Source organism: Melitaea cinxia, chromosome 16, assembly GCF_905220565.1.
Source record: "Melitaea cinxia chromosome 16, ilMelCinx1.1, whole genome shotgun sequence".
Classification (NCBI taxonomy): domain Eukaryota; kingdom Metazoa; phylum Arthropoda; class Insecta; order Lepidoptera; family Nymphalidae; genus Melitaea; species Melitaea cinxia.
In genome coordinates this window covers 12,314,489-12,330,930 of record NC_059409.1, presented here as the reverse complement: position 1 = coordinate 12,330,930, position 16,442 = coordinate 12,314,489, and the positions used below count along the sequence as shown (strand labels likewise).

The 16,442-nt window shown below is 33.0% G+C and overlaps 1 protein-coding gene across 1 annotated transcript in view; it reads right to left on the bottom strand.

Annotated features, from left to right (window-relative positions):
- Positions 1-9,428: 9,428 nt before the first annotated feature.
- The window catches only part of LOC123661038 (parapinopsin-like), a 46,292-nt gene continuing 39,278 nt past the window's right edge, over positions 9,429-16,442 (bottom strand). The window contains exons 4-7 of the mRNA XM_045596050.1: positions 12,456-12,588; positions 11,052-11,192; positions 10,307-10,396; positions 9,429-10,232 (exon numbers count right to left, since the gene is read on the bottom strand). Coding sequence (XP_045452006.1) covers positions 9,429-10,232; positions 10,307-10,396; positions 11,052-11,192; positions 12,456-12,588 — 1,168 coding nt within the window. The remainder of the gene's footprint in view (positions 10,233-10,306; positions 10,397-11,051; positions 11,193-12,455; positions 12,589-16,442) is intronic.

The window sequence follows — 16,442 nt, the reverse complement described above, 5'->3', positions numbered from 1 at the left end:
TTCCAAGTTTTGTCATCGACTGAAGTTCATACACACATTATATTTGCCATTGTATACATATAATACAATATAATACATACTAAAGGTTATATTTGCCATCGCAGTTTTTGTTGATATAAGAAAGAACACAAAATAATTGGGGGACACGTTTTGCCAAACCTTAATTTCCACACTTCTCTGAGTATGCATAATGCATAAATTACAGTCCCCTGTATTTTTTAAGTTTATATCGATGCTTCGACAAGTAGTGAGCATAATCAATATTGAGATGTTTACCTATTCTAAAAATAAATTTGCTATCAAAAGACACGGATATATTAAGTACTGGCTTTTTCCCATGGCTTGGCTCGCATAGAATTTTTTTTTTGATTTTTTTTTAATAAAAAATATCCTATGTCACCTCTAATATATGTGCACAAAGTTTCATGATGCTCGGTTGAGTATTTTTCGCGTGAAAGCGTAACAAACAAACTTAAATTCACATTTAAAATATTACTAGCGCACGCCCCGGTTGCCGCCCGGTCGCAAGGGTATATAACCAAAATTTCAAAGTAATTTCTTCACCGTGATTTTTTTGAAAATATAATACAGCCTATGTCACCCGCAGGTAGTGTAGATTCCCAACAGTGAAAGAATTTTTCAAATTCGTTCAGTACTTTCGGATCCTATTCAATGCAAATAAACAAAACAATCAAATCTTTCCTCTTTATAATAGTAAAATAGATTAAGAATAATGTTGAGATAGATTTTGAATTCATTTAATCATAGATTTTGATTCGTATTAAAATGGAGACGAATTCGCTGATGTCATTTAGGAATTTACGGGGGGGATAACTTAGCAGTTTGTGTAACAGATGGTCTATACACAAGGTCACACCGCGAGCACTTCGATAATGTTTAAATTTTTTGTATCTTTTTTCGTCGGTTTTAGAACACGAGGCCATAATACTTGACTGTCGTTTTATGTATGACATATAATGTTATATCTTATTATTATCTTGTTTTCATTAAATTTTACAATATTTTGCTATTTTAGCACCTTCAAATTTTTACCCAGCACATTGCGATTTGTAACTTTTTATTACTAACTAAATCGGCGATCTGTACGTAGACATATACCTACAGAGGATTTGCTTTTTGACAAATAATTAGGAATACTAAAAAAAATTATATCTGTTTGATTCTCGTTCGGAATTTATACGCGTAAATAAGTTTCGGTTATTCCTTTTAATTAATATGTATTAGCTATACCCGTGCGAATAATTCGCACTAAATAAGTATTATAATTATCACTTTACAAAATTACAAAAAAATATTTACACGTGAGTTGATTTGAAATTGAACAAAAAAAAAATACCGATCGTCACTAATGTTGACGTTGTTTCAAAAGTAAAGGTGATAGACGTACGGACTTAAAGAACGCGGTTTTTAAGATCGCGAACTTACTCGGCTCGACGTCGGTGACACACGTGAAGCTTACTCATTCTGCATTGCGATGTCGTCGACAGAAGAAGCTTTGTGTGATTTAGGAATTGTATCGTATTACATTTTAAAAACCAAAAAAAGACGAAATTTGGAAATAATTCATTTGAGTAATTTCTCAATCAAAAGTAACAAAAATTATAAATACCTACACTACAAGCGTTGCGCGTCCACGGACTGGCGATACATAATTGCGTTTGCTTGCAAACTAAAAAAACCGATTTCAATTACATCCACCAGTAACACATCGTAGATAGACGAAAAAACAGTCAAGTAAATACGCATTATTAGATATAACTCAAAAGTTACTTGTTAGATCGCAACCAAATTGACCCCACGACACACACCACCTTTCAATTAAAATAAAAATCATGGGACACCAGTCGACCCTGTCAAAGCTTCTGAGATACCATACATAAAAATAGTACAATCGAATTGAGAACCTCCGTTTTTTGGAAGTCGGTTAGAAATGGCGGCTTGCGGCTCGCAGTGCTGCCACACGTACGAGCGCAAGCGGGTTACGAGCAAAATTTCAAACTTGTCGGATCGCCAACGAACTTACGCGGCGGTTTTAAAGTACACGTACTTAGGGTGACACACGAGCGAAAAATGTCGTCGAGCCACAAGTTCGCGAATTTACTCGCACGTCTATCACCCTCTTAAAGCCGTCATATTATATATAACTTTAATAATTAATTAATTTACAAAGACAAAAGCGATAATATTTTTTTTGTTGTTGATGATGTCGGTAGAACAAGCAATTATCTATAAAATGATATATATAGTTTATGTAGAGTAATTGTGGGGTTTTTTTCTAAAAAGGGAGGCAAACGTCTTAACCTCAGCGTATATATATGATGTGTAAGGTATTTTTACGATTATTCAAATTCTATTAAGACTGAAATTGTCAATGTCTAGGCATTCAACATATACTACCTTTACCTTTAAGTATTTCGTTTGCCGATGATGTTACATATTATACAGTTATACGGATCGTTATATATAATTGATAGTATATAAGAATTAATGTTTAATTCTAATTACCCGACGCTTGTTGTAACATCGGAGACATGTGCACTGGAACAATATATTATATTTATGTATTTTAACTAAAGTATGGCAGCAGGTAATATTATCTTGCGCAAAATGTAGCGTCCATTTTACCCCCGACTCTCCCCGGGAGTCCTGACCACCTAAATCACTACAGACTGTGTGTGTGTTGTTAACATAAGCTAACCTTACACATACATGTAGCTATAACATCATCAAATAAAATTTGATTTAGTTTAATCTTATCACTTTAAATAAATTCAAATTCAGTTATGAAAATTGAATTTTTTAATTAAATTGTTGTATCTGAAATGAAATCTCTTTTAAAAGAGCGATAACGTACCGTACATCGAGATTGTATAAAAGAAACTCTCTAAATACTAAGTTATTTATCAGTTTAATATATCTTTAGAGTTTTCAATTACTGCTCGTTATTATAAAAATAAGAGACAAAAATACCTTATATTTTATGTTTATATGTTACAAAAAGGATTTTTTTTACAATTATTTATAGGTAATTCTTTTTCGACGATCGACGGCACGTATGCGCAGCGGTTGGCTGTTGCGCTGCCGCTTGCGGGTTCGATCGCTTCTCACGACTGTCATTTGTGTTGGCCATACAGCAGTTTTTATTACTGCTACTTCAAGATCCAAGAGTTTCAACTGTGCCCGCGATGGGCGGCGCTGCGTCGCGATCTGACGACAGTTCTCGGAGGGGACTTGTCACTGCCGAGCGTTATCACCGCGATGCTCGGCGACGACGAGTCCTGAAAGGCGATGGTCTCTTTCTGCGAGGCCTCCGTCCGCAGGCGACGAACGGGGGTGCGTAGAAGACGCTACTTAATACGCTTCCAGTAACGCCCCTGTGCCCGTGTCGGGCCAGGATGGGAACCCGGTCCTGCTAGACACGACGTCGTCGGGATTGTTCAGAGGTGAGCCGGACAGTCCCTATAGAGGAGAAGTCTGGCCTTTTCGCCGTGGCCTGCCTGTCGCTGGAGGAATCCTGTTGCCTGCAGATCCGGGACCCTCCAATTAAAGCGGCTGAAAGCTCCCGCAGGGATTTTGGTCGGTAGTGCACCCCCAAGTGCTGAAGCCGACATGCGGTCTAGGAATGACTACCCGGGCATCCTGGATATTAGCCATAAATGGGGTCCCAAATAAAAAAAAAAGTTTCAACTGCAAAGGACATAAAAATGTAATTTGTGTCTGTGGGTGTCGTAAGAGGCGACTAAGGGATAACACAGTTCCCCTACCACCTTGGAACTTAAAAAGGCCGCCCGATAGCGGGATTACCAACGAACTGCTGGTTTTGAAATACACAGGCCGAAGACGGACAGCAGCGTCTTCGGTGCGACAAAGCCTGCCCTGCGGTCACCAACCCCCCTGCCCAGCGTGATAACTGAGCAAAACACATGAGTTCACGCCGTTTTTGACGTGAACTTGTTGATGCCTATGTCCAGCAGTGGACTGTGATAGGCTGCAATGAAAGTGAAGTTATGTAAACTTTTGAAAGTATACGAGTACAACGAAATCGGTACACAATCTTATTAATCAATCTAAGTTATGGGAGATATTTTTTTCTGACAATATGTATTAAAATAATGCACAAACGTCTGGTTTCTGAGTTTAGATTGTAGTTTTTTAAGTAATAATACGTTTTATTTCTATTTCCGCCTTTTTTATCACTATTCTTTTTGGCATTATATCTTCTACTTAATACGAAATACGAATTAATGATGCTATTTATAGCGGCGAGATAGAATTTTATAACACGCACTCTGTGTTTGCTTATGCTAGTATCATTTCGGAAATGTTGCATTTTTCCTAAAGGAGTAATGAAAGAAACCTCCTTTGCTGAATTCGGTTCAGTACTAGAGAGTAGTCATCTGAGAGTAGTCGTAGTAGAGAGTAACTAAATTTATTACTTTACTTTCCTGCGCCAAAGTCAAATAATAATATATAACGAAAATTATAAAGCATAGAAAGTAAACCAGGAGATTTATTTGTCTTATACTTTTCCGAAACTCTCATAAAAAGATGAATGATCCTTAGTAAATATTTACTGAGGACTAAAAGTCTAAAGGTAACGAACTTTTTAAAAACTCTCACAAGAGTTTTACCTTTACAAATTACAAATAATGCATTACGGCATCAACCGTTTAAATATTTTTTATTATCTAATATATTATTCATGCGGCAGCATACGCTTCACGCTTCAGCCTGTAATATCCCACTACTGGGCATAGGCCTCTTTCCCCATGTAGGAGAAGGATTAGAGCTTAATCCACCACGCTGCTCCATTGTGGGTTGCCGGATATATTCCCTACTATGAGTAACGATCGCTATCAGGTGTACATGATAACAACCGGGACCAACGGCTTAACGTGCTCTCCAAGGCAGCGTGGGGAGACCCCACAAGGACTGCACAAACACCCAGACCACGGCAAACACCTGTATGGCCAATACAAATGTTTGTCATGTGCGGGGATCGAACCCGCAACCGCCAGCGCAACAGGTACAATCCATGGCTGTAACCGTTGCGCCAACTCGGTGTCCATGGATGCGGCAGCATGCAGTCGCGAAAACAAAATAAATGTATCAAAAACATATGCAATATTGGAACAGGACTGAAAAGTACGATAAAAATTAGTAAACAAAGAACAAGAAAAAACTAAGAACTGTTTTGTAGATCACATAATTCCTTACTAATTAAAAATAGTTCTTGAACTAGGCAATTTTATGAAAATAAAGTTTGTCTTATTTGGACCCATAATTTAGTAGATAAGAAAATCAAATGAAACGTATAAACGATAGGTATAAATATTTCAGTACGTTTTTCCTCTAATTGACGCGGGTGGAACCGCGGGTCGTACTAAGTAATTATATAAAATGGTTTTGTGAACAAGATTTTCAACAATTTATTTCAGCAATGATCGTTTTGATAAACCTCACTTTATCGTTGTTGCCTTTTAGCCTCCTTCTTCCTTTCAAATGGTCTAAATATATTAGTTCAGTAACAATCTACTCCTCATGGCTCCACCCGGGTTATTTCCGATCTCGAGAGAAGTGGAATATTGTGTATTGTCAGCTATCTTTTTTTTTAGTTTTTGCGTGAAAGTTCTCTAGAAGTCTTTTTAGTTCTTATTTGTGTGGAAATTATGCAATTGGACTGTTAAATAATAATATAAAATTCAACATTTGAAACTCTACAAGGTAATTATTTTAAAGCGATATTTTAAGAGATATTTAGGGACAAGATGAGTTCAGCTGTGTTCCACCATCGAGAATCTTAAATCATTTCAAGCCGTTTCTTAAAATAATACACACAGATAACATACAGATAACATGTATAATGATTGATAAAATTGCTTAACTTTGATTACTTCGAAATCAGAAAAGTACACAAAATTTATACAAAGTAAAAATTAAAAATGAAATGTTCTTATACAAATAAGAAAAGATAAGAAAATCATTTTTTTTTAATTTTATTAAGGAAGATAAAAAAAAAAACTATTTATTATTGCTTTCATTAGGGTCACAATATTAATAAAGTATACATTTGCTAAGACGAATGTTTTGCTGTATAAAATGTTAAATCTGGAGATCAACAGGGTTTGTATTTTAGAACCACTGTTTTTAAATACATTCATTAATGACAGGACTAGCGTAACTGCTGTAACAATAATGGATGATTAAGAAGGATTTACTCAGATAAAGATTAATAAATATAGCTCATTTAATGCTTGAATAAAATTCGTTTTACTGTTATAATTATTGCTGCTATTTGTATAGAAGTAGCGAGGAACCTTAGACTTATATTTAATTTTTGCAAAAAAAAAGTTGTATTCTGAGTGGTAACATTTGACGATTGTTAGATGTAATGGTGTTTACAACAACTCGTAAGTTTAAATGATTTATTTTTAAGACTGTTGTTGTTTATCAACATAAAAATATATCTCAAAGTAGAGCTTATCTTTATATTAATGATATGTAAGATGTGAATTTAAACAAATAAAAATATAATCTTTACTTCAGATTGAACTTTAAATTTAACAATAGGTACTTTAAAAAATTTAAGTAAGTAATAATTCGATTAAAAATAAATAGTGCGTATAATAAAAAACTTTTTTTTTATAAAATATTTTTTTTTATTATTATAAAATAGTACAATAAGAACATTTATTTTATATTAAGAATAAAGATAAATAGACGATAGATATGTTAACATTTGTTTTAAATAATTTTTGGATAAAAGTACATAAAAATTTGTTTATCTCCAGGTGGCATGGTTTACATCAAAAACTATGAAACTCGCAATTACGTAAATATGTAGTAAATAGATTTTTCCGCTTTAAATTTAAATTAGGCCTATATCTACGAGTATGCTAACTTTAATATTTAATTGAATAAATTTAATAAATATTAAATAAGTGTTAAATAAATACTTTAAATACTTATTTATGATTTTTTTACATTACAATTAAATTTTATCGGTATAATTAACTTTTTTTTCAAAATTAAATGAAACATTTTTAAATAACTTACAACTACAGAAAGATATATTTTTTTTACCAAATTGTACCCATTCAGTTAATATTTAGCGTAAATAATTTATATCTAGTAAATACTCATTATGTATATAAAAAAAATGTGTGCGTGTACTAGTGTACACACGTAAGAAGTGAAACTTCGTTATGACCTTATTTTTCGAAATATGATCTACTATATGCAACTTTACAGAAATTGGTTCTTAAAGTTAAATTAGATAAAGTTTAACAAAAGGCTTTTATTATCATAGACATGAATACAAATAATAAAATTATTTCATTTTACTAAGATTATTACAGCATTTCATTAATTGTAATAGAATTATTACTATCATTGTTATCGTTATTATATATTTTTGTTATTAATGGCTTATAGTAATTGAAATATGAAATATATTGTTTACATTCCACAAGATTTAGTAAACGAGTAAAAACTCCATTCGAACCGACCATGGTAAGGACGAGAAAAAGATGCCACGTAACGGAAAAAATGTGACGCGTAACCGAAAAATGTGACGCTTTTTTTCCAATGTGTATCAACTTTACATTGACATTTTAAAAATACAAATAAAATATCTAATACAAGAAAGTAAATTTTTTATCTTTAAAATCTCTTTTGCTTCTTTGGTAAATTATTGGTTTAATTGCATTAGGCTGTGCTTTATGGTACAGAGTATTTTATAATATTATCATCATCATCATCACATATGGTATAATAAAGACACGAAGGAGATTCATCAATATGAATTTGCATACGTCAAAAATTGATGCCTTTTCGGCATGCTAATGGTAATTAACCTAATAATTTGACAGATAATAAAATATTCAAACTTCACTTGCGGACGTCACCGTTTCAACAAATATATAATATACTTTATTACAAACATTACTATGTAAATTTTAAAAATCTTTACGACACCATAATAATAATAATTTTGGTGTTTTTAAAATGTAATTAATATGTAAAAATATTTGGTATATTACAATAACTATATTACAATTTATATTTAAATATTATATTACAATAATTTAACATATAGATTGTATTTTAATAATCAAACTAAAAAGTAGCTTTTTGGATTATTAAAAAGTAATCTGATAACATGTTGCTGATTTAACTCAATTTATATATAGACTTGCTCGTAACAGAGGGTAAAATCTAATCAAGGAATGAATCCTTGATTAGATTTCATCTAGAGCAGTTTAACAGTGAACTACGAAGTTAACAAGCTGGTTGCTGTAAAAATAAGTCTTTACAAGGACTTTTAACGATTTACTAGTTACTCACTTTGAATGTGACAAAATTCTAATATAAGTTAAAATTAAAACTCACATAGACTAGAATTATAAATAAAATCACATTGGTGTAAAATATGTCCTTGTGGGCTATCTAAAGCTGCCACATTCGCATCATATACTAATGAAATTTTTGTTTAAAAATGCATTTAAAAAATCAAACCGAAACTAATTTTAGTTAATCTATCGGAATAAAAACTAAGTTACTATTCCAAGTTTTCGCGTTCTCCGAACGCTTAAACTATTAAGACTTGTACGATTTTTTTCTTTAAATTACAACATACATAATTAAAAATCATATTATTTTTCGTAATACAAGACAAAATAATATCAATTTCTATAACAATCGTAATATCGTAGTATCGCTAATACGAGTATATTAGTCAAGCGATAAAGGATAAACTCGGAAATCGATTAAAAAACGATAATATGGTAGATGGTAGCTTCTAAGGTAAATTGCATTCAAGGGTATGAATATCTTTAGTAAGTAGTAGCTTAAGTTAATTCAAGAAATTTTTCCACAGTAATTATAAATAAATTGTACTTCAAATAGCTCTATGCTATATTATATTACAATCTTCGACTTACTCATTACTATAAAAAGAAACAATTTTTAAGTAAATTTCAAGAATTGACAAATTATATTTTATTTGAAATATGATAACACAGGAATTACATTAAATATTATACTTACTATTATAAAACTTGGACATGTATTCGTATAAACGATACGACTATTTGGATATAATCTTTTATATTACTTATCTATTGAGTCATAGAGAGTTATTAGTATTTATTGTAATGTCTTTTGTTATAATAAATACAATTATCCTTAAACTTATTCAATCGTATTCTAATAATTCGTTTCTATCGTTCCAATAAATATTTTAGATATATTCTCTTGGCACTGATGACTTTATCACAGATCCTTGACGATTCAATTCTTTTTTAATATACCCTACGTCTCAGCCTAGAGACAGCACCGCCCACATAAATTATAAAAACTTTAACATGTAGCTTACGACGTTTAGACGTCTTAAATCGTTTATACATTTACAAATCATCTTCATTATCACTTGACTCATTATCACATAAATAGCTTTTAACGCTGTCACGTCTCTGACGTGAGTCAGAATCGAAAACTTTGCTAACAACTCCTTCCTTGAAAAATTGTTTCGATGGATTGAATGTGTCGAGTTTCATTTCTATTGAAAACTTACGTCTCTTACCTTCACCAAGTACGTGGCCTAAATCTAATGAACAGCTATGTTGGATCGTTTTTTTAGAGGTCTTATCATTGCTGGTCCCTGCTATAGCATCCTTTGTGGTATCAGTTTCCCGTTCACCATACGATGTATTGCCATACACGCTATCTAAAGTTTCCTGAGCCGTATTTTTTGGTACTCTGTTGAAAATGATATGTTCGTTGTCTACTATAGTCAGAACAGGGGGCGGTTGTTTGAGAATTTTCCACGATTGACCGCAAACAGTCTCTATATTTTTGTTACTGTTGCAGCTTTCTTCATCACAAACTGTTTCGCTGGATTTTTCGGCATCAGACGCCGTTTTGTGCTCTTGTATCGTGCACAACTCGCTAGCTCTTCCGCTTTGACGATTTCCTACATTCATTGCTGTTGACACTGAATGATTATCAGAATCATCGGTAGTTACGTTTCTCTCCATCAATCTTCTCGGTGTGTTAGTAATAATAGTTTCAGATGAATTATACCGTACTGTGATTTCATTGTACGCTAATTGCTTGGTTGGTGACAACATAGTGTTGTTATAACATCTATCGGTTTGTGAATTGCTCCTTTTTGTGTGAATTCCAAATATTCTCTTGATTGATTGTCTGAACTGAAAATAAATTTGATATTAATGAACAAAATTGTAAATATATTTATAAATATGTGTCGTGCCTATTCAAATACCTGCGTATTCATGCCTACGTAAATTAAGGGATCGTAGCAAATAGAACTTTTCGCAACTAGAGCTGGAATTACTCCTGCACCTGGTGATACCTGTAATAAAATTAATACCACGATTGTTAAATAAAATAAATGACAGTAATTAGTTTACAAGTACGAAATTCATTACATTCCGAAAAAAATATTTAAGTATTATTATCTCTGTTTAGAATGTTTACCAATATTGTTTATATTTAAATATCGTTGTATGTTTAATTAGTCCAGCGCTCGACAGATGGCGTGCGGATCAAAATAGATCGCGCTAAAACTTTATTTACGTGGTTATAGTATGTAAGATTAGTAATTGAAATAAACGAACGATCGAGCTATCGGAAGTCGGTGTCGGTGGTCGATACGTAGATCAGAATACTGTCGTGGTTTTATTTATTCAACCCTTCAAGTAGTTCACAAATAGTTCAAAGTCGACCCCCAGCCGCCGTAGCACGCCAAGTGTTATACAATCTCAATATGATTAACCTACCTAACTATATAACACTTAAACAAAGGTATTACAGATTTAGAAAATAATTATTTATTATTACTACTCTTACGCTTATTAAAAACTTTTCTAATTTAAGTATGAATTTCGGAAAAGGATGTCTTTTGATTACTTATAACCAATTGAATTAGAAAAAAAACTTCACTCTTTCACACGTGCATCAAATATTAAGCATTAATATCGTCTTTTCTTACAGACAAATTTACTTACAATCCCTTCAGTAGCGAATTGTTCCATCAACGCGAATAATGAATAAGGTGTCCAGGCGACTGTAAAGGCAATAATCATTATAAAAACCATGGCAGTCGCTCTTGCTTCTGCTCGGCTCACGCGACCAAGACGTTGAGAATTCTGTGAAGAGTGACTTTGTATTAAAATTTTTGGTTTTTTGCTGAAATATAAAAGAAATATTAAACGTATCTATTCACTTAATTAATTTAGAACATCATTAGCAGTTAATAAATAACGCCATATAGCCTATTCATGTCAAAAAAATTGAGATCCACCGCATTAACTTGACCACGTCCTTAGACCAATTAAATCGTAGTAAATTAGAACGCTTGATTAAAAAGCTTAACTTCAACTGAATAAATTTGAATGACATAATTTGATATTTTCAAGTTTCGGAACTTCTGTATGTTTTCAATACATACGTTTGCTCTTTAGTGTCGGGAAATGTCGTTTTAATTTGAAATTTATAAATTCACCACATACATTTAGATTAGCTAACATCATAAAAGGTATTCTTGAAAAGACTTGCATAAACTTTGTTTGAGACAGTTTTTATAACATCTTTGCTAATTCACTATGTATTTGTGATGTATGTGCTAAATAAATAAGTATCGTTTTTCTAACTTCAGCATATAGTTTCTTATTAGCTACTTCGTAATTAGCAGAAATATTAGCTCTTTTACTCAATAAAACTAAAAGCATTTTAAACATGAAATACTTCATAGTTACCATAAAACTATATATATTCAACTTCAATTTGTTTTAAAATAAAACAATAATTTTGGACTAATTGGTAAATAAAACATTTGTGTAATTTATAATCCACATTACATTGTGCTAGTTCTCTAGCTATTATAACGATACAATTAGGTTTCTAGCTCTAAGTTCTGCCTTTTGTGTGATATGTAACCTTTCTGGTACTATTTTTTTTTTTATGTCACTAGGTCGGCAAACAAGCGTACGGCTCACCTGATGGTAAGCGATTACCGTAGCTTATAGACACCTGCAACACCAGAAGCATCGCAAGCGCATTACCGACCCTAGCCCCAATCCTCCCAGGAGCTCTGGTCACCTTACTCACCAACAGGAATACAATACTGCTTGAAAACAGTATTATTTTGCTGTGATCTTCTGTAAGGTCGAGGTACTACCCCAGTCGGGCTGCTCCATATTTTGAGCAGGAAATTCCTGCTGTGCCCTACCTCAGTTATTCAATTACTATATAGATTATACTCTTATAGCTATTTGTAATTTATTATAGTCCCAAGTTGGACAATCATGATCCAGACTACCAGTTTAAGACAAATAATGAACTCACTTGTCATTACATGTTGAAAGATCTATTTATTTATACTATGTTGCACACATGATCTATATATTTACCCGTTTCATAGTCCTGATGATGTTAACGTAGCTAAAAGTGATGATGGCCAAGGGTACGATCTGGCCCATGGCGAACAGGAACAAAATGTAGGTCAACGTATTCATGGACTGCTCATGCCAGTTCACGGAACAGCTGGAACAAAATAACCATTAATGAAACAAATATTTGTATAATTACAATAGGCTATGCAATCTTAAATTTAACTTACAATTTTAATGAAACTTTCATAGAAACTCATACACTGCCATATTATATAGAGTCGTTGGCATGTTAATGTTTTAAACGACTAAGGGCTTGTTTCACCAGTTGATAACGCTAAATAAATTCTATTCGCGAATATGTTTCCAAAACGTGTACTTTATTAATTGTGTCAAAACAGGTCCTAATGGCCTATTCTACCACCTGCTGTTAAAGTTTAATCGTAACTTATTTGGAGGATAACTTTTATTCACTACAGGTGGAAAAAACCCTATATCGGAAAACAAGTGTAGGGTCCACCTGATAGTAAACGGTTCCGCAGCCTATATACACTTGCAACACAAGATTTTTCTTTCTCGTTTGAGAGCTTGATGACCGATCTAGAAAACTAAAATGGAAATTTGCCATTTTGTGCCCTTAAAACCGGAACAAATCCATTGATTAGACTGTATATGCGCGAGTATTGTACCCGCACCGTGTCATCAACGTCTGTTAGTCCCGAAAATTCTCTAATCCAATCTATGTCTCGTAGTTTCATATTGTTTAATGTGTTACCTAGCCTGAATTTTCCTATGAAAAAAGTCTCAAAAACCTCATAAAAACATGGACTAATGCAGACCAAATTCTCATAGATCTCGTAGTCCATATATTATCTATAGAGTAAAGCTGCGATTCTTTTTTACTAGTTAACGCTGTGTGGCTACGGTAGTAAAGAATATAGCCACCCCGTCTCTTCCCGTGGGTGTCGTAAGAGGCGACTAAGGGATTACACAGTTTCACTACCTCCTTGGAACTTAAAAAGCCGACCGATGGCAGGATAACCATCTAACTGCTGGCTTTGAAATACACAGGCCGAAGACGGACAGTAGCGTCTTCGGTGCGACAAAGCCAGCGCTGCGGTCACCAGCCCACCTGCCCAGCGTGGTGATTATGGGTAAAACATATGAGTTCACTCCATTTTTGGTGCGAACTTGTGGAGGCCTATGTCCAGCAGTGGACTGTGATAGGCTGAAATAATGATGATGATGATTATGAAGAAATATGGCGTGTTGTTACTAATGGTAAATTCTAGGTCTCTAATAGGTCTTTGGATTACTACGCTCGTTATCACATCTACCGTAGAAGTTTTTTAGAAGAGGTTAAGGTTTTATTGTATATTTATTGTTAAGAATTGTTCTTAACAGTATTAAGTTGCAACATAATATTCTCAGACTTGGTGTGTGACCGAGATGTTCATCCACGTTCCAAACGATGTAACTGACGCTCGTCGCTTGCTAATCTCGTATCCTTTCGCCCGGAATTGATCAAAGCCGATACACCGTCCAACAATTTCTCTAGTGTAATTTGTTGAACTGGTGGTAACAGGTAAATGGCACAGATATTTAAATTTTTCTGACCCTTTCCTTTGTTTATCTTAAATCTGTCCCTAAAATTTTGTGACTCTTTCCTTTGTTTACCTTAAGTCTGACCCAAAAATCTTCGATATCTGATTTCCATTTTGTGATTCGTTCGGAAATAATACCCATAGATACTGAGATAATAATTTCTCCACCTTTGTTATTTACCAGAACAGTTAACGCCCTATCAAATCTGTAGAGTCGGTACCCAGAGTCGAAGAGTTTATGAGCATCCAACCATGTTTTCGTGCCAACAATAACATCATAGTTACTTAATTGAGCAACCTGCCTAAAATATTTAAGTTTGCTTTTATGCCTCTAAAATTTTGATTTTAAATTGTGAATTTGTACTTGCCGCACGGGATTATAACGTCTGTTTCAGTGAGCGAAAAGTATCACAACTTCTGAACTTTTCATATGTTTCGCTTGTCAACCATCGGCTTTCCTGACGAGAACTTTACCGTCACGCACCCAATACCAAAAGTACAAATAATCCTTTTGTCATGGTGCTTTTCTTGCTGCTACGTGAATTTTCTTATTCAAAGGTGACAAATGCTATGATATTCAGTAATGTTGTGTATTCCGTACGTGTTTGTGTGTCTGTGTGTGTGTGTACGTGCGTGCGCGTGTGTGTGTGTGTTTCGACCTTGAAATCCTGACATTGAGAAAACAAAAAAAATATTGTCCGAATTGTATTTTAGGAAAAAGAAAATATACCACGACAAATTTAAATCATGAAGATAATAACCAATTATAAAAAGTAATTCAAATACCATTATTTGAATTATTTCCATCAATAATGTGCCTTTGTAAGCAAAAGTTCCTAAATTAAATAAACGAATAAAGAAATACAGATTCCTTTTCATAGATAAAATTTGTTATAAGTAATATTGTCAAATGGCATACTAAACAAAAGAAACTTTTTTTTTTCATGATTAATTTACTGTTTCTGATCGTATTAAAAATATATCTTACAAATAAATGCACAATACAAATCTTCCACTTTTATAATAAACCTATACAAAGAAGTAAAATTGGAGTGTCTGTTTGTAATATAAAAATAACCACTTTAACTTAGGCTACTTTTATTTTAGAAATGTATTTATTTTTTCTATTAGTAAAGTATTTGTCTATTAGTAATTTAAATAAATTACCAGACTGATAAATAGTATAATATAAATGATAATAGTAAATATACTTTAGTACATGTATTATTTTATATGTCGCCTATGTAGGTACTATATATACATACATCAGATTATTTCATGATATCAAATTATTAAATAAATAATAAATAAATAAATATTTTACACAATACACACACGGTCGTCTGTTCCTAAAGTAAGCAACTTAATGCTTGTGTTATAGGTTACAGCCGACTGGTATATAGCTACATAATTTTTTTTTTCGATAAACTTACTTATAAATAATACATATATAAATATATAAATAAATATTTATATTACACCCAGACTCGGGGTGGGAATCGAACCCACAACCCTCGGAGCAGAAAGCAGGGTCACTACAAACTGCGCCAACGGGCTAGTCAAAATATTAAATGAAGTTTTTGTACACTTCCAAATCTGCTTCCATTATGACGTTTCCATACCCAAAATGTTGCCTGGAAGGAATCGCTTTTCTAGCGATTCAATAAATAGAGAGTATCGTTACTAGTATTCTTTGAATACATAACCCTAACAACTGTATTCTTATCAATTCTATTGTTCTTAAAACATAAACCCATAAATCGCATCATCACAAATATAAAGAAATATAAGTTTATTTTGTAATCTGTTATTTTCTTAAGAAGCTGCATGTTTTATTTGTAGAAAAACAAGATATTTTGAATACAACGATGTCAGTATAAATCATTTATTGGTTACAGTTTGTTTATTTAAATACTAGCTGTACCCGCGACTTGGTCCGCGTGGAAGTTAAAAATATTATTGTTCAGTTCGCAGAATTACAAAATAAATAAATTTATATATTTATTACATTAGCTGTCTGCCCGTGAAACTCCCGTCCAATCGGTCCAGCCGTTTTAGAGGTTAGCCGGAACAAACAAACAGACAGACAGACAGACAGACAAAAACAGTAGTGGAATATTACAGGCTGAAGCGATATATATATATATGCCTCTTCCTGCCCTTCCTTGCTATTTCCTTTGGTTGCCTGGAAGAGATCGCTCATTAGCGATAAGGCCGCCTTTTGTAATTTATCCTGTTTTTATTTTTGTGATTACAATACGCCTTACACTTAACGGCCCCCGGTAGGAATAACTTTTTGAGGGTTCGTAAACATACACATAACACAATCATAAAAACTTAGAAAATTGCAGTCATCTTATATTACTTATATATAATGTCTTGAACTTGTATAGAACTTGCAATT